The sequence below is a fragment of the Trachypithecus francoisi genome, unplaced genomic scaffold, assembly GCF_009764315.1.
Source record: "Trachypithecus francoisi isolate TF-2019V2 unplaced genomic scaffold, Tfra_2.0 Lachesis_group3, whole genome shotgun sequence".
NCBI lineage: Eukaryota > Metazoa > Chordata > Mammalia > Primates > Cercopithecidae > Trachypithecus > Trachypithecus francoisi.
This window is the reverse complement of record NW_022681468.1, coordinates 43,720,670-43,740,228: the sequence shown is the minus strand read 5'-3', so window position 1 is coordinate 43,740,228 and position 19,559 is coordinate 43,720,670. Positions and strand designations below refer to the sequence as shown.

The window sequence follows — 19,559 nt, the reverse complement described above, 5'->3', positions numbered from 1 at the left end:
GTTAACTGCACCCAACCAACCTTTAACACCTCCCTCCCCCACACCCACACACCCTCACACTCATACTCTCTCTCTCACACACACTTAAAATATTGGTGTATATATTAATATATATGGTTAAGAGTATGGACTCTGACATCCAGTCTCATCACCAACTAGGTGTGTAACTTAGTCAAGTTGTGTAGCCTGTCAGTGTCTCTTCATTTCCAAAATAGAAACAACAATCTTATTTTACTTGTATAATAAACTTTCATATAGTACTTAAAGGGCCAGGCACTATTCTGAGCATTTTATATTACAACTTTCAATCTTCATTAGAGCCCTGTGCAGTAGGAACTGTTATCATTAGTCCCTTTTACGGATGAGGAAACTGTGGCTCAAAGGATCAGGCCTTCTGGCTTCAGAGTCTGTGCTCTTAACCATGTTATTTTGTGTGCTGCCTCCCATGGCTTTTTGTGAGGATTAAATGAAATAGTATATATCAGCCGCTTGGCTCAGTGCCTGGCACATTCTATGGGCTTAGTTACTGTGGTCTTTGTTCATGAGAATGATAATACTCCTAATATTACCATCACCATCACCCATAGAATATATTCAGGAGAGGCAAAGATGGAAGTGGTGAGCCTGAAGGGTATATTGTGGTGGCACCTCTGCCCACCTGTGGACTCCAGGGGTGATATGGACACAGGGACAAGGGCAGGTCCCCTGGGACAGGCAGCTGCAGTAGACTCATCTGTGCATTTCCACAGTGTATCTGTGTCTGTTTACTTAAGCATCTGAACATCTTTATGTGAGAGAGAATAAGGTGGGAACTCCTCAGGCCAAGGCTTAATCACATGTACGGATGAGGATTTATTGCCACTGAGGACTTAGGAAATTGCCGTGGAGGCAGATGGAATGGGAATGGTTGTGACCCACCCGTTTGTATCATACGGCACATTCTAATCCATCACATGGTTTTTTCTTTGTGTCTCATAGTAACAAACAATGGCTCAGAAAGCACATCATCTTTGCTTCTTCCCTGAAATTGTAGTTTTCATAAAGGAGGAGAGGATGAAATTTGTTTTCCTTAAGGACTATAAGAGGCTTATTGCTGAAATATTTGACTGATGGTAGTTTTCTTCTCTTCAACAGGGGAGTGTTTGGGAAACAGGGTTATCAGTGCCAAGGTAAGGGAACATTTTTAAAACCATGTTTCATTTTGTTCCTATGTTTAAAAAATGATTATACCAAGAGAAAACAGGGTTTCTTCCCTTAATATTGTGATAAATAACTCTCTGTAGGTCAAAGGAAACCCCCTAGTAGATACAGCTCTTTAGTTTGATTAGATCTTGGCCATATTTTATACAATGTAGAGAGGATGTTTTTATTTCTAAAGCCAGGCTACCTAATAAAGTTTCATTGTTTAAAGTTTTGTCTCTGCAATAACATGAGAGTACTAAACAGTAATGTGATTTTGTGAGCATACTCTTAAATTTTGAAGATAAACTCTTGTTTTTTACAATCCTATTGATAATTGTTAAGGGTGAAAAGTAGCACACGACTGTTTTCTCTTTTTCAGGGAACATAAGCTATTTTCCAAGTTGTTTTTTGAAATTTTATGATTTCAAAAAAAAAGTAAGAAATGTTCAAAGTTAAGCTGTCAGTGATCTTGTAAGTTACTACATGTTACATTTATTTTTCGCAATCTAAGACCAAACCAATTTACTACATTTCTAGCATAATTGGAATGAAATACAATGGCAGGAATGGATGAAGAGCCCTCAGTCAGGTGATTTAGCCAGGCCAATCAGGCTTACCTGTCATTTGGGTCCCCCCTAACCTTTGGCATGAGTATCATCACAGAGCTTATACACATGGGACCCATTTCACTATGTGGATGATTGATAAAATGGCACCACATATCCTAGAGCAGTAGCCTACATATGGATAAGAAAATCTCGCCTTCTCTTCTGGAAGAGGTGAGGTAAAACATTACTTCCCTTGGATGGACTGAATAAGACATGCTCTTGGATCTAATGTTGACTTTACTATGTATAAACAATTCCATTGAACTTTCAAAGTTCGGAAAAAAACAAATATATAATCAATATGACAGCAATAATTGACCTGTATGCTGTTAATCTCAGTCCCAAGTGAGAAGACAGTCCCCAAGCCAGCTTTGTGGCGTGAGCCTGCGAGCACAGGAATATGCCCTGCAGTGCGTGGTAGCCCATCTTATGCACACCAAGTTGAGAAGCTCTGAATAAACAAGATTATGGTTTTGAGTTTAAAACATGGGATTTGTGATACATCTCTATTGTTATTTTCTTTTTCACTTTGGCCTATAGTGCCTGAATATTTGATGGCCTGATTTTCAGTGGGTCACCTGCTGTGTAAAGAGCAGTAAAGACTATTAGTTAGGAGACATGCAGACACTACTTTGGTGATATCTCCCTGAGGCGTATAAAACCAAATGCCTGGTTGGAGAGAGGTATGCCATTCTAATGCTGATCAAAAGCAAACTGGCATAGGTATTTCAGACAGAGCAGACTTCAGAACAAGGAAAATTATCAGGAATAAAGAGGGGGCAACAACAAAGGGGTCAGTTTTCCAAGAAGATTTAATGTTTTTATTTAAGTTTTGTTTTATTTAAAGACCAGTATAGTAGTACATAACAATTTTTAACATGTATGTGTGTACCTAACAACAGGCATCAAAATACATGAGACAAACTGATAGAATCACAAGGAGAAATGAACAAATCCACTTCTATAGTTGGAGACTTCGATATCTCAGTAACTGATAGATCCAGCAGGCAGAAAATCAATAGGGATATAGGTGATCTAAACAGCATTATCACAACTAGGTGAAATTGACATTTCTAGAATACTCCATCCAAGAACAGCAGTTTTCACATTCTTCTCGGGCTCACAAGGAACATTTACCAACATAGAGCACATTCTGGGCCATAAAACATACCTTACCAAATTTAAAACAGGAGAAACCATAAACAGTATCTTCTTAGACCACAATGGAATTAAACTAGAAATCAATAACTGTAAGATAGCTGGAAAACCCCCAAATATTTGAAGGTTAAACGTCACATTCTAAGTAACACATGGGTCAAAGAAGAAGACTCAAGAGAACATAAAAAATATTTTGAGTCAAGTGAAAATGAAAATATAACTTACAAAAATATGTGTGATACAGCAAAAGCAGTGCTCAGATGGGAATGTATATCATTAAATGCATAAAGTAGGAAAGAAGAAAGATCTAAAACCAAGATTCGAAATTTCCACTTAGGAAACTCTTAAAGAAGGAAGATAAATTTAAGCCTCAAGAGAGCATAAGAAAAGAAATAATACAATTAGAGCAGACATCAGTGAAGTTGAAAATAGTAAAACAACAGAAAAAAAATCCATGAAATCAAATGCTGATTCTTTGAAAAGATTAATTGATAAGCCTTTACCAAGCTAACCAGGAAAAAACCAAATACCTCAAAAAATAAAGTCTTTCTGTGTAAAGGATGGTTTTGAGATCCCCTTATATAAAAAAACCAGTTCTGTGGGCACTTTCAATTTGGTTCTCCTGAGAACTGAATCTGATGAAAGCTAAATTTGTTTTAAGGTATAATGCTATTTGCTGACATGTCACCTCTCTTTATGTAGTTAATCCTAAAACCTTCCACATGTCTTGAAAGATCTTAAGATGATGTATATTTTTATACTGCTTCATTGCGTGTGTTTATCCTTTGATGACAAGCTCGACTATCTGTGCTGTAGCACTTACCTAGATGAGAATGAAAAAAACGTTATTCAGAAAGTTCTAAATATTTCAACAGTTGATTAAGCCATTCAGCAAACATTTACTGAATGCCTCCTCTGTTCAAGGCGTCATGCAGGGAATTCTGAGGGCATTACAAGGCTGGGTGGAAGGTTTGAAATGAGGGGGCAGGCTAAGGGTTGTGGGAGATCAGAGGAGGGCAGGTGGTTTCAGTCTAGAAGTGGGGGTAGGGATAGAGTATTGTCATGGAAGAGACATTTTTTGAGTTACATCTTGTCCTAAACTTAAGATTTAGTTAGTTGATAGGCAAAAGAGATATCCCAGGGAGAGGAAAGGGCATTGAGAGTTTGTTGGAAAGGTGCAGATGTGCTCCAGGAAGAGCAACCCATGTAGTTTTTACTGGAACAAGTAGATCCCATAGAAGAAAGGTGACAGGCAGCTTGGCGCAGCCTCTGGAGGGCCTGGAACCTGGGTGGGATATTTGAACTTTGTTGATCAGCAGTGAATTATCATGGAAGGTTTTTGATTATGGGGGCAGGACTAGAGTGTTAGAAGAGTCCTCTGGTGGTCGGTGCAGGATAGAATAAAGTCAGGAAGGAAGAAATAAGTCCAGGACTTGATAATGGATAGTTTGAGCCTGAGCAAAGGTCTGTGTTAGGATGGTGGCAAAGGCAATAGGAAGGATGGGCGTACCAGCTGCTGTCATTTGGGCCAGACGAGTCTCGGTGCAACCCTGGTTGACTCTGCTGTAACTGGCTGGACTGTGAGCTTCTGATCAATGTATAATTGCTGGATTTAATTTCCTAGTGTGCACCTGTGTCGTCCATAAACGCTGCCATCATCTAATTGTTACAGCCTGTACTTGCCAAAACAATATTAACAAAGTGGATTCAAAGGTAAGAGGATAGCAGTTTGCTGATTACGTGTGTATGTGTATTGTGTGTGCTGTGTGCCGCCATCTCCCTCCCTCCCTCCGTCCTTTCCTCCCCCTCTTTCCTTCTCCCCGTCCCCCCGCCTCTGCTTCCCCCCTCCCCGCCACTTCCCTTCCACATTCTTTGAAGCCAAGGGTGGTATTAGAATAGAAATTTCTCTCTCTCTCTCTTTTTTTAATTATGGCATTTGTATTTCTGTACTTATGTGGCATCACCCCTCCTTTGCGAGGACCCCATTAGTGGTTGGCTGGGTATAAGCTATATGGAATGATTCTACTCATTTGGAGAGACTTTTGGCAGAGTGAAAGGAGCCCTGAACTTGGCATCTGACAGCCTGGATTTGAATGCTGAATCCAGCCTCTGTTAGCCATCTTCTGTATGAGCTGAGGCAAGGCCTACAATCTCTCTTTGCCTCAGTCTTAAAACAGGATCAGTGTTACCCTGACACAGTTTTTGTAAGTTAAACAACATAAAATTGATGTGATGCATATGTTAATAACTGTAAATTATGCTTCCTAGGTAAAAAGATTGCTGGCTTTCTCCAGCCTCTTAGGAAATTTCAGGGAAGATGTATGTCTGTCTCTCTCTCTCTCTCTCTGTGTGTGTGTGTGGTGTGTGTGTGTGTATGTGTGTGTCTGTGTGTATAAGCTTCAGCATCATTCTTGCTACTCATATTGCATTCATCTGCAATAGGCATACATTTTAAATTCTGGAGGTAAAAGCAAATGGAGTGTTGCTGACACTTAGCAGTAGATTTGCAGAGGCATTGGAAGAATGACTCTGGAACACAATGGTTCTTTACAGTACACATACAGGATTGCTAAAGAGTATACCTAGAGGTATAAACCACAGCTTTTCCAAGAAAGAGGCCAGAGAAGTTTCAAGAGGACTAATGATTACCCTACTCCTTGTCATGCATGGGTCCGTTGTTACAGCATCAAACTGTGGTATGGACTGCAGAGTACATGCCTAGTGGAATTATTTGCTGGAAAGTGAGATTTAACTCAGATTGTCAGATTGCAAATGCCAGGCAAAGAAAGGCTGGAAGGACTGAATAAGTAGTTACTTTCATGTCACTTTGGAATAAATTCCTTCTGTGGTTCCATGGCTTCTGAGTGTCTTTATTTTTCCCCCCGTGACACAATGTCTGGAAGAACTTATAGTGATAGCAAGTATATATAGTATGTAAAAGACCCATTTAATCCTGAAGTTAAAGGGTTCTGGAAAATAGATGGGGGTGTTAGGGAATTGGCAAGGAGAGAAATATGGCCTGAATATGAAAGATGAAATGAAAATCTTAATTTCTGTTTCTCAAAATGGCAAATGATCTAAAATGTGTTTCCCACATTTCTGTCTTGTCCTGTTCATTAGAAAATGTGTTTAGTCTGGTTAGTAAGACCTGAGTAATTAATCAGGGCTGAGTACAGTAAAATAATATACCTAGCTCGGGTGTCATAGTAACACTTTGCATTTGATGGGTTCCTATTACAGTTTTTACAAAAGATGTTGGTTTGACATTTTAGCTCTTGTCCCTTTATTTCCTTTTTTACAGATTGCAGAACAGAGGTTCGGGATCAACATCCCACACAAGTTCAGCATCCACAACTACAAAGTGCCAACATTCTGCGATCACTGTGGCTCACTGCTCTGGGGAATAATGCGACAAGGACTTCAGTGTAAAAGTGAGATGCTGAGGTGCTGGGTACCCACCTCTTCATGGGAACACTATGCCCCAAACTTTCAGAATTCTGTGGGCTCAGAATGTATCCTAGAACCGATGGTTTTAGATATGTTGTAAATTAACATCTTAGTCATTTTAAACTTACGTGTTTCTTGTCAGGCATGTAAAGAGAACTTCATATATGATGCCAACATTTTCTAACCACAGGACATTAAGTCAAATGTTACATTCAATGATCTAGCTCGCTAGCTGACAAATACAGGCCAGACACTGTATTTTAATAGGTGTCTGGAAGAGAAAAAGATGGGATCTTAGTCAGAAATGGAAGATGATTGAGTCAGGTGAGACACTAAAAAGAAAATAAATAAATAAAAATTTAAAAGAAATGGAAGGTAGGAGGAGGTAAGGAGGTAAGATGGCCAGATGAGAAAGTTGGATTAAGAGTAAGAAATGGCAGGAGAATGGATCTGATGATCTCACCAGAAATCAGCAGGAATTGAGTTGTCACAGCATAAAAAGAGCTGCCCTGGGTCTTGTGAAAGAGGACTCTGATAGAGATTGGAGACAGGGGTAGAATGAAGGAAGATAAAGCCTTACTTGTGAGCTTGGATCTCACCAGCTGTGCCCAGTGGAGTGAGAGTTTGGAGCTTTGGCCCTAGCAAAGGCTGTGAGCAGGTGAGAGCTGATCCCTGTCCTGCTAGGAGTTAGGGAGCTGTTGGCCTTGAGCCATCCCGCATGGAAATGTAATGATCTGTCTGCTGTGGGGTGCACCTGAAGCCTTCCTTATCAGACACACCCCAAGTTGCCAGTTGAGGAGAGCAATGGGGAGGTAGAATTGGCATTGAGTATAGCCAGACAACTTCCATTGACTGCTTGGACTTATGCAGCCTGCTTCTGTCAACAAAAAGGGACCAGTCACTTGTCTTTAAGAAGGGTACATTCTTCTATCTCTGGAGAACACCATTTAATAATTTTTTCTCATAAAACCAAAACAGTAGCCAGCTCGTGGATAACTTGTAGGGTGTTGGTCCAGGTGCAGCTTGATCTTAGTGTGATGATCTCACCTGGGTCTGGGTGCCCAGTGGGAAGTCCCTTTCTGCTTTGCATGGTTGTTGCTAATGTGCAGAGCCACACATAGGGCTCATCTGCATTGTCCTCTTCCCTGGTGGCCTGAGGGTAGCACACCTGCGGCGATCCGGCCCCTGTGATTTTCGCTTTTATGGTCACGTGGTGGTTTTGAAAGGCTTCTGTAGGCTCGTGTGTCTTACACCTGTCTTCCTGAGAGGGATGGGTTTCCCATGAAGCTAATGAAGCTTAAGTCTCAGGGCTCCTGTCTCTCAAGGGCACCTTCCAAAGCCCTCTACTTGATTTGGTGTTCTTTTTCTTAAAGAGGGCTTCCTAAATTATGTAAATTCAGGCCCCACAAAACCTGGCTCTGTGTGTGCTTCCAAGATGGACCTACTCCATAAAACAGGAATGTGTTGCTTGTCACTTCAGTTTCACCTCCCATCAGTGGGGCCCATGTCAGAAAACTGTCTCAGAATTTATTCCAGCTGACAACGCCTCAGATCCTTCATCGTCCCCAGGCAGCTTCCTGTGCCCTGGGAGCTTAGCTTGCTTTGCTCGCCTCTTCAACTGCCATTTGTACTCTGACCTTCAAAAAGTTTTAAAAGTTGTGTTTCCCCACTGTGAAGCAGTTAGAACCACACGCTGCAAATGCTGAGAACCACAGGCTCACAGGATGCCCATCTCTGTGCTGTGAGGGCTGCCCAACCACAATACTGAGAAAGAAAGCTGCAGATAGAGGTTTTTCTGGTAGAAACACCATTTCCATCCTGTTTGAACAGTGATCTATCTACATGTGGCATTCAAACTGCTACCTTTTATTTCACTGTTGAGAGACAGAAAAAAATACGATCGACATGATTCTTTGTTATTTAATTGCCTGTGAATTGACGCTATGATAAACATTTTAATCTTTATGTTAGAACTTACTAAGTCAGCAATGATTGTTATATGTGATTTAAATGAATGGGTTTCATCAAATCATGGTGAAAAAAATGTATTTGAAATCTATTTTTCTTTAGTATGCCTGGCTTTCTGCTTCTCCAGAAAATAGAAACAGATAAAACGTCAGGAACTGTTATTAGTGTGAGCTTAATTTTATGAGAAAATGATACTGTTCAGCCGGTATAATTCCTCTGCCATAATCTTTCAGGCTATTAAAGTTCTCTGTTGCAGCACGTGTTGACGTGGTTCCTTTCTGAACATAGATTCTGTTTTCCTCTTCCCTCTAGTATGTAAAATGAATGTGCACATTCGATGTCAAGCGAACGTGGCCCCTAACTGTGGGGTAAATGCGGTGGAGCTCGCCAAGACCCTGGCAGGGATGGGTCTCCAACCCGGAAATATTTCTCCAACCTCGGTGAGACTTTTTTTCCATGTTGTAATTTGGAAGTTGTTCAGATGTGGTGAGCCCAAATGAGAGCATGTGGTCTCATCAAAGTTCCTAATCTTAGCAAATACAGTAAACAGACTTACTGCCTTTTTGCCTGCCTTTCTCTCTTTTTCTTTTTCTTTTCCTTTTCTTTTCCTTTCTTTTCTTTTCCTTTTTGTTTTTCTTTCTCTCTTTCTCTCTCCCTTTCCTTTTCTTTCTCTCTTTCCCCCTCTTTCTCTTTCTTTCTCTGTCCTCTCCTCTCTTCTCCTCTCCTCTCCTCTCTTCTCCCCTCACCTCCTCTCTTCTCTCTTCCCTCCCTCCCTCCCTCCCTCCCTCCCTTCCTTCCTTCCTTCCTTCCTCCTTCCTTCCTTCTTCCTTCCTTCCTTCCTTCCTTCCTTCCTTTTTGAGATGGGGTCTTCCTCTGTCACCCAGACTGGAATACAGTGGCACAATTATGGTTCTGTGCAGCCTCGACTGTCCAGGCTCAAGTGATCCTTCTACCTCAGCCTTCCGAGTAGCTGGCACTGCAGGTTTGCACCAGTATGTCAGGCTAATTTTTAATTTTTTTTTTTTTTTTGTAGAGGTGGAGTTTCACTTTATTTTGCAGGCTGGTCTCAAATTCCTGGGCTCAAGTGATCCTCCCGCTTTGGCCTTCCAAAGTGTTGGGATTACACAGGTGTGAACCACTGTGTCTGGCTAAAATCATGTTTTTAATAGCAATTTGTTTCACAGATAAGATTGTAATTAGTTATATGACAAGAAATAATGAGCATGGGCAACAAGTAATAGAAAGTAGAAGAAGGACTTTTTTCTTTCTTTTCCTTTTTTTCCCCCTTTTTTCTTTTTTCTACTTATTTTTTGAGACAGAGTCTCGCTTTGTCACCCAGCCTGGAGTGCAGTGATCTTGGCTCACTGCAACCTCCACCTCCCAGGTTCAAGCAATTCTCCTGCCTCAGCCTCCCAAGTAGCTGAGATTACATGTGCCCACTACCACGCCCGGCTAATTTTTGTATTTTTAGTAGAGATAGAGTTTCTCCATGTTGGCCAGGCTGGTCTCGAACTTCTGATCTCAAGTGATCCGCCCGCCTTGGCTTCCCAAAGTGCTGGGATTACAGGCATGAGCTGCCACGCCTTGCCTTTCTTTTCTTTTTTAAAGTCAGCTTCCTGTCACTGTGGTCTGGTGAAAGCCTAAAATGCAGGATCCTGGGTTATGCTCTTGGCTGATGACCAGGCAGGACAGGTGACCAGTAACTATGGGCGTCAGCATCCTCACCTCTAAAGGGGTTCAACTTGAAGATCTCTGAGGCTCTGCACAGCCCTGGAGTCCAGCAGTTCTGCAGGTTTTGTTTATGGATTGTGAATTTATCACTCACATTCAGCAAGAGACAGGAGTCCCTCCCTCTGGACTCTCAGGAGTGGGTGGAGTTGTGTCAGTTGCAGTGCATATGTTTTTGTCAGCACTCTCCCTGAATGACCTCCACCTGCTGTCATCCAGTTGAGACTTGGCTGCTTCTCAAGCCCATGTCTTACTGCTGCCTTCCTGGTCAGTGTCTAGAGATGGAAAATAGCCATGGCTGTAACATCTGAACGGTGTAGCTTGGTGTCCAGTTCAGGAAAATTATCAACTTTACTAACTAATCTCTGGGTACTGAGAAAGGTAAGTGCCATCACTGTGAGATTCTTGGTAATCCTGAAAACGTCAGCACCAAGCACCTCATTTCCTTTTTACTGAAAGACTCCTGCCTAGTAGATCAGGGACTTATATTGACAATTTATGAATTGCCACTAAGATAAACATTTTAATCTTTATATTAGATCATACTAAGTCAGCAATGACTGTTACATGTGATTTAGATGAATGAGTTTCATCAAATCATGGTAAAAAAATGTATTTGAAATCTGATGTCTCTGTCTTGTGGGTAGGTAGGCAGGATGCCAGTATTGTGCGGGGATTGCTAATGCATGGGGCAGTAAGAGCAGAGATTAAAGATGTCAGCCTGAACTAGGGCTTCTAAGATACAGTGGGAATAAGATAAGGCCATGCAGCACAATCTTCAGGAATGGACAGTGCACTTGTCATTTGAGTCAGCTATCCTTAATCCATGATATCTGGCACCTGGCCGGATGTTAGACTTTTGATCTGTTGTCTAGTGGTAGCTTATCTTATAAATGTCTCAAGGTGGGCCAGCTGTGAAAGTCACCTTGCCTTTAGGTAGCAACATCCTCAGATACTCAGTAGGGTGGAATTGGAAAGCCAACTGAGGCAGCCACACTTACTTTCCATTCTTTGTGTTGAAACTAGAACTCTCATGCTGGTAGGACTGTAGATTGTTCAGTCTTTGTACATGGCAAGTTGGCTGTGTATCAGAAGTCTTCAAAATTAGCACTTTGGCACAAGGAATTCCATTTGCAGGAAGTTATCTTAAGAAACTGAATGATGATAATGACAGTACAGCTTAAGTTTATTGAATGTGCCAGGCACCAATCTAAGTGCTTTATATGCATTTGTTCATTTAGGCCTCCTAATGACTCATGTGGCAGATGCTTTAACCTCTTTGTCAGAAGAGGAAACTGAGGCAGGGATAGGCTGGGTAGGTAACTTGCTCAGGGTCACAGGTTAGGTTGCAGAGCTGTTATTGAATCCAGGCAGCTTGCTTCAGAACTAGACCCTTAATTACTCTGTTTTGAAGATTTGCATGAAGTGTGTTCACTACGGTGTTATTCATTATGGTGAAAAATGGGAGATGCCTCATCTTTCTAATAGCAGGGGAATTAATACATTGTGAGATATCCATGAAATGGATATTGAATAGCCATTAGAACTCATGTGCTTGAAAGATATTTAAAGGCATGAAAAATACCCATGACAAATTTTTAAATACAAACATATGTTATGAAGCAATAATTTGATTACATTTTTAAAAATTAACCCAGTATCTATTTATACATAGATATAGATATCTTTGGCAGGGGGCTGGTGAGATTTTAGGTATTTAAATTTTTATTCTTCATGCTTTTGATCATTGTTCTATTCACACTGAACTTTTATTTCTCCTATATAATTTAAAACATTGATTAAAAAACGTTGCTTCATTCGTGTCCTGGTGCTGAATGATGCTTGAATCTCTGAGCAGACATGAACACTGCTCTCTGTAAACAGTGGACACTAGGTGGCGCTCATGGAATGGGACCTTCCTATGGAAAGCCACCGCAGAAGGCACCCGAGGGACCACACAAGGCATTGGTGTTTCCATGCACTTCCACTTGAGCGCTAACTGTAACTCCATGGCTTAGACGTATTTTTAATTGACCTTTCACACAAAGCAGTAAGCACAGATTCAGAAGCTGATACTGAGGGAGCTTCGAGTGGCAGAACCGATCATCTGTCAAGCTGAATTGATCTTTCCCCCACATTATACTGGGGGTGAGACTGCTCCCAGCCAGTAAGGTCTTCTTCGTGTATGGGTGCTCCGTGCTCCTGCTTCAATTTTGTGTTCTTACTCTTTCAGAAACTCGTTTCCAGATCGACCCTAAGACGACAGGGAAAGGAGAACAGCAAAGAAGGAAATGGGATTGGGGTTAATTCTTCCAGCCGACTTGGTATCGACAACTTTGAGTTCATCCGAGTGTTGGGGAAGGGGAGTTTTGGGAAGGTGAGTCTTGGCTTTAACTGTTTGGGTTGAAGTAAGCATGCTCTGTATTCACGCACACACACACACACACATACTCACATTTCACATGTGCCATTCTTTCTTCCCCTTGTTTGCACAAACCCTAAGATCCCCAAGAGGACTCTCTCATGCTCCCTCCTTTTGCTTTGCCATAGGTGATGCTTGCAAGAATAAAAGAAACAGGAGACCTCTATGCTGTGAAGGTGCTAAAGAAGGACGTGATTCTGCAGGATGATGATGTGGAATGCACCATGACCGAGAAAAGGATCCTGTCTCTGGCCCGCAATCACCCCTTTCTCACTCAGTTGTTCTGCTGCTTTCAGACCCCTGTAAGTATGAATCACATTCACTGCACCAACAGCCTTTTTTCTTAAAGAGCTGAGACAATAAGATACTGGAGATCTTGTAAAGTTGAGTATCAGAAATTCTGGGGGATGGGCTCCCAAGGCAGGGTCATATGGAGGTATTGGTGACTTCTGACAACCTCTGGAGGAAAAATGGAAGCTTATGAATTCACCCCTTCCTTTGTGCTGTCCGGGGAAGGAACACTGTGAGGGTTGTGCGTCCCAGGATTGAAAAGGTCATCATACATAAATCTTCTCTAGGTGAGTGAAGGTTACAGAAATTAAGAACAGAGAAAATGCCATGGGCTGATTATCTTGATGAATTTGGCTGTGACTCTGCTCCTAAATGCTGAGCTGGTTCTGACCTGGGCACAGGAGTTTAGAAGAGGGGTCTGAGAGGCCCCAGAGAGGTACCTTGATTTGGAACATCCCAGGGCATTGCTCCTGGCTTTAGCAGTGTCCCTTTGCCTGAAACCATGGACTGGTCTTAGGAATTGAATCTGTCTGCCCTATAATGGTGTGCATTTAGGAATGTTTCTGGCTACAGTTAATGAAACACTTGGCCAGCGGTGGATTAAACAATAAATAGAAAAGATGGGTTTGGTCCATTAGTAAACTTTTTACTTGTTGTTTCACATAATGAGAAGTGTGATGATAACAGTGCTATGGTTGGATTTGTTGCTCATTGACATTGGGCATGTCTTTCCCTTGGGGTCCCAAGGTATTTGCTGTAGCCCTAGATGCCACACCTTGGCATGATAGCAAAGCAGAAAGCCCAAGGGCGGGGGACGAAGAGCTTCATGGCCAGTCTCCTTTTATCAGGGAGGGAAGATCTTTCCTAGACTTGGGTCTACTACCCTGTATGTCTGTTCTCACATTGCTACAAAGAACTACCTGAGACTGGGTAACTTATGAAGAAAAAAAGGTTTAATTGACTCACAGTTCCATAGGCCATACAGAAGGCATGGCTGGGGATGCCTCAAGAAACAGAATCATAGCGGAAGGGTGAAGGAGAAGCAAGCAGGGCTTCACGTGACAGCAGGAGAGAGAGAGAGCAAAGGGGAAATGCTACACGCTTTTAAAAAGCCGAATCTCATGAGACCTCGCTATCATGAGAACAGCAAGAGGGAAATCTGCCTCATGATCTGGTCACCTCCCACCAGGCCCTTCCCTCAACATTAGAGATTCCAATTCAACATGAGATTTGGGTGGGGACACACAGCCAAACCATATCATGCCCTTAGCAAGGAGGCTGCAAGAGCAAATATCAGGCCAAGATAAGCTGGCAGACCATGATTGGTTCACACCAACCTTGATTCAGCCTCTGGCATAGGACATTCTGCCTCTGTTTAGAATCAGGCTCAAAATTGGGCTTCTGGTATCAATGAAGAGGGAAAATGGCCTTGGAGAAGGCACCAAGAGGGAGGGTCTGCCACAGAGGTGTCAGAATCTTGCTGTCAAAAAACATTCTGGGAGAGTGAATTCTGGGCATGTTCCTGACCTGTGCCACCATCAAGGAAGTAGGAGATTCCACGGGAGCGGGATAGGGGCATCTGACCCGGTCAGGGAGGCTGGCAATACACCTCTAGGGAAGGTAAAGCCATGCTGGGACCAGATGAGTGAGTTAGAATTAGTTAGGCAGAGAATGAAGGCGAATATATCATACAGGGTCAACAGCACACCATAAGTCTGCTGGTGAGACAGAGCATCAGGTGTGAAGGAGGCTCAGCACATGCAGCATATCGAGGTTGAAGAGGGACCTGGTGAGAACTGAGGCAGCCGAAGTGGGCCAGGGCCAGGCCATGAAGATGCTTGCAGGCTGCGTTAAGGGGTTTGAGTTTAGTCCTGAGAGCAATGGAAAGTCATGGAAGAAGTTGAAGCAGAGGAATGACATATCAGGTTGTATGTTTTAATTATGAAAATCTAATTTCTTGCAATAGGTAATATAAGTATCCTCCAAATATTCATATCCTTTCTCTGAAAGAAACAATTATTGCTCGTTTTGTTTATAGCCTTTGAGAGAATTTTCTGTACACAAAAGCATATATAACAGCACACATATACATACATATTTATCTTTAAAAAACACAAATAATAGTATACTTTGCCCATGATTCTGTATTTTTAAAATTTAATTAATCTATTTTTTGAGACAGGGTCTTACTTCGTCACCCAGGCTGGAGTGCAGTGATGGTTATGGCTCACTGCAGCGTCAAGCTCCCAGGCTAAAGCGATTCTCCCACCTCATCCCCCTGAGAAACTGGGACTTACAGGCACACGCCACCACACCTGGCTAATTTTTGTATTTTTTGTAGAGATGGGGTTTTGCCATGTTTCCTAGGCTGCTCTCAAACTCCTGGGCTAAAGCAATCCACCCACCTCAGTCTCTCAAAGTTCTGGGATTACAGGCGTGAGCCACTGTACCTGGCCACTTTATTTTTTTTTTAAGAAATAATATTAATAGTATATATTGGAAATTGTTTTGTATTTCTATATACCAAGCTGCCTCATTTTTAATGGCTGCATAGTACTCCATTTTAGAACATGACATAATTAATTTAACTTGTCCTCCTCTGTTGCTATGTATTATGTTCCTAGTCTTTTATTTCAGTCACTGTTGCAGTGAGTCCCCTAGTACTTTTGTCTTTGTGTGCTTGTGCTGGTGTTTCTGTATGACATGTTATTAGTAGTAGTATTGCTTGGTCAAAGGGTATATGCACTTCACATTTTGATAGAGTCCAATTGCTCCTCTCCTCCATTGTGGTTAAAGATAGCGAACATTTTATTGTTCATATACCACACATTGTTCTAAGTGCTTTATGTCTGTTATCTCATTTAATCCTTACGGTAACCCTCTGAAATAAGTTGTTATTATCACCCCATTTCACGAGGAGAAAACTTAGGTACAAAGAAGCTTAGTTCCGAAGTGGCAGAGAGGGTTTGAAGCCAGGTGGTCTGATGACAGAGTACAGGCAGGCTCTTCCCTACTTGCTGGGCTGCGTCTCTAAATTCACACTCCCAAAGCTTGAGTGAGAAGATGCATTTCCTCCGCCTTCCCTTCATGGCATGCTATCTGTCATTTGGATCATCTGAGAGGTTAGAAAAATGGTATATTTGAAGTTAGAAAAATGGTATATTTGAAGTTCTAACTTGCATTCCTCTAGCTGTAACTGAAGCTGGGCGTTTTCGTATGTTTCAGGATCACTTGTATTCAAATCTGTGTTGGGAGGGACACATGCAGCCTGGAGAATGGGTGGAGCAGAGAAGTCTGGGAGCTTGGTGACAGGATGCACTGAAGGAGATACATGGCATGGACTCCCACGCCACTCCAGCGTTATCAAGAGAAAAAAAAACTGGGGAGGCAGCTAATGGCTTCATGGGCCTCGACTCCCCTGCACTCCTCTCCCTTCCCCTCTGCTCCTCATTGGTCCTCAGTGACTCCTGATGGCCCTGGAGCCCATGCTGCTCCTGCCCCCATCCTCTTCTTTCCCTCTGCTGGGCCGGTCCTTGGTTCCCCTGCAGCTGCAGTTCTCCCTGCCCCACACTGCTCCCTGGAGTAGCCTTGAAACCCTTCCTTTGCTGGGCACTTTGCCAGCGTAAAGCCCCTCCCCTGCCCTCACCCCCTTGTTGGGCTCTTTTCTTCGAATAGAGGAGTAGAGTTACAGCTACAGGCTTGAGAGGGATAGCTGGTAGCTGATACTGGTTGCCCGCCAGGGTTTCAAGCGCCAGCCTCCTGAACACCACCATGAACACCACGGGTCAAGCCGCAGAGCCAGGTGACCGCTCAAATCTCCTTCCTAGGGCCTGAGCCAAAGATCACATGGTTTCCTATGTGGTTAGGAAGAGGTTAGGTCATCTTCACCAACTGGTAACCTTTGAGTCAAGCAGTCAACTGGTATTTAGTGAGCTTAGCCTGGTCTTGCAGCAGCAGTGGTTCCAAGTTGCTACTGCCGAAGCAAATAAAGAAGTATACCTAACTCAGGGGAATTTGATCTGTAAAAGGAAATTCTGGTGAGTATAAGCAAAGATCTCATCAACAATTAGATCATGTTATGGTAGAGTAAAATGAGAAACCTGGAACAGATTGCGTACCCAATCAATATAGCATATACAATCAAAATGTTCCAGGAAAATATATAAATTATACAATATACCAAAATTTTAGCGGCCACACGGGATTCCCAGTGTTTAGTGGGTGAAGCCTTGACTAGCATTGAAGTCTGTTTTTCCTAGTGGAAGTTTTATGTTTGACCACAAGGTGGCAGTCACTACCGCAAAGTTTTTATTTCTCCTCCAGAGAAACCAAATGCATGGAACTGCCATTGTGGTTTACGATGTGTGTATTGTAGTAGATGTCTCCAAAGCAAAGGATAAAGGGAATGTTCCCCTGCTTTAGGCTAAATGATAAAGAAGTAGTGGGAACCCACTTCAAAGAAGCAAGTGAGGCTGAGCGCAGGCAGCACTTTGGGAGCCGAGGTGGGCCGATCACTTGAGCCTAGGAGTTTGAGACCAGCCTGGCCAACATGGTGAAACCCCATCTACTAAAAATATAAAAATTAGCTTGGGGTGGTGGCGCATGCCTGCAATTCTACCTACTCCAGAGGGGAGACAGGAGGATCGCTGGAACCTGGTAGGCAGAGGTTGCAGTGAGCCAAGATCGTGCCACTGCACTCCAACCTGGGCGACAGAGCGAGACTTTGTCTCCAAAAAGAAAAAGAAGGAAAAAAAAGGTAGCAGCAAGGGAGTTTTTCTCATGCTGAGATAGAGGTATACAATTTTAATTTTGCTGTCGTTGATGCCTTCTTTGAGGTTTGCAAGGTATTGGACTCCACAATGCACATGGCATTTGTTCGCTGTGCGTTCATCTGTCAGAAGTCTTCAGTGGCAATTCCCATTCACTGTTGTAAAACTATGAAGAACAGAAAGTGTTACTTGCTATGAGAAATTACAGCAGAAAGTTGCTTACTGTTTTAGCTGCCCAGTGTTGCAGGCCCTGGCTTCTCAAGTAAGATGCTAATCAGTGTGTAATGCTGAACTGAGACAGTCTCCCCTGGAGAATTAAGGAGTGAGAGGAGGTGTTGGAGCCACTTGATCTGCAAAGCATTTCATTGTGAGGGCCTTTGTAAAAACAGCACTTCCCTCACGCAGCCCTGTGGAATCAGTCTCTCTGAAGCCCAGAGCAGGGCAGTAACTAGCCGAGGATCCCTTAGATTGTAAGTGGCAGAGACAAGGTTCAAGTTTAGGTCAGGCTGACTCTGACTCCATATGTTGTTTTATTCCGCATTTAGTTGGTTGATTCAGCCTCGGCTTAAACACCTCCTATCTGTCTTGGCCCCCCCCCCCACCTGACAATATGGAAATGGCATCGCCCTTGGGAACAGAAAACCTGCACTCTGTTTTAGCTTTGTTTTCCGCCATCTAAATGGCTTGAATCTGTCCTAAAATTCCTTTGAGCCCTAAAGTTCTCGTCATTAAAATGAAAACAGGATCGCTGTGAGGGTCAAATGAGAGAATGCAGAATATTTTGTACACTGTGAAGTGCTGTTCAAAAGCGAGTCAGTTCAATTGTGGTGATGACCCCCTCCCTCCTCACACCAAAGAAAAAAGGTCCCAGGGCTTCCCAATGGCCAGCCCGGACACCCACATGGAGGGGACAGCAAGCACTGAGAAGGTAAGTATTTTATAGGTCCTTTTGTTCTTGGCGAAAAGGAAATAGTAAGCAAATTTCAAATATTTGATAATTTATCAAGGTTGCTACAGAGGTTTATGAACCCATAGATTATTTCCCCGATTTTTTAATAATCATATACACTGCTTACAAGTGTATAGATGGGCATCCTTATATGTTTCTGATAGCACTGCAAATTCTAATAGTTTGTGGCTAATTTGGTAACCTAAACTAAAACTCATAAAATGTTTACTCTTGGATCTGTTTTTCTGATAATCTAGACTATAAAAATAATATAAAGAATAAAATGTTATTCATAAAGATGTTTAATTTTCAGTGCTTTATTTATATATATTTTCTTTGGTTAACATCTCTGTAATCCTCCAGCCTCTGGTCACCACTGTTCTATTCTGTTTCAATGAGTTTGGCTTTTTTTGATTCCACATATCAGTGAGATGAAGCAGCATTTGTCTGTCTGTGCCTGGCTTATTTCACGTAATACAGTGTCCTCCAGGTTGATCCATGTTGCAAATGACAGGATATCTTTCTGTTTAAAAGCTGAACAGTATTCTATTGTGTATATATTCCATTGTTTCTTTGTCCATTCATCCACTGGTGAACACTTAGGTTTATTCCGTAAGAGTGCAGGCATCTCTTCGACATGCTGATTTCATTTTCTTTGGATGTATATCCAGTATTGGAATTGCTGGAACACATGGTAGTTCTATTTTAATTTTTTGAGGAGCCTCCATACCGTTTTCCAAATGGCTATACTAATTTACATTCCCACCAACACTATACAGGGGTTCCCTTTTCTCCACATCCTCGCCAATACCTGTTATTTTTCATCTTTTCAATAATAGCTGTTCTGACAGGTATGACATAATATATCATTGTGGTTTTAATCTGCATATTCCCGATTATTAGTGATGTTGAGCATTTTTTCTATACCTGTTGGCTATTTGTGTGTGTGGTGTGTTTTTTTGTTTTTTGTTTTTTTACTTTATTTTTATTTTACTTTAAGTTCTGGGATACATGTGCTGAATGTGCAGGTTTGTTAC

The 19,559-nt window shown here is 42.2% G+C and overlaps 1 protein-coding gene across 3 annotated transcripts in view; it reads left to right on the top strand.

Moving 5' to 3' along the window:
• The window catches only part of PRKCH (protein kinase C eta), a 244,160-nt gene that overhangs the window by 127,135 nt on the left and 97,466 nt on the right, over positions 1-19,559 (top strand). For all 3 annotated transcript variants that reach the window (XM_033187812.1, XM_033187813.1, XM_033187814.1), the window contains exons 4-9: positions 1,135-1,169; positions 4,573-4,661; positions 6,250-6,379; positions 8,676-8,803; positions 12,325-12,468; positions 12,642-12,815. In XM_033187812.1, the coding sequence (XP_033043703.1) occupies positions 1,135-1,169; positions 4,573-4,661; positions 6,250-6,379; positions 8,676-8,803; positions 12,325-12,468; positions 12,642-12,815 (700 nt within the window). The remainder of the gene's footprint in view (positions 1-1,134; positions 1,170-4,572; positions 4,662-6,249; positions 6,380-8,675; positions 8,804-12,324; positions 12,469-12,641; positions 12,816-19,559) is intronic.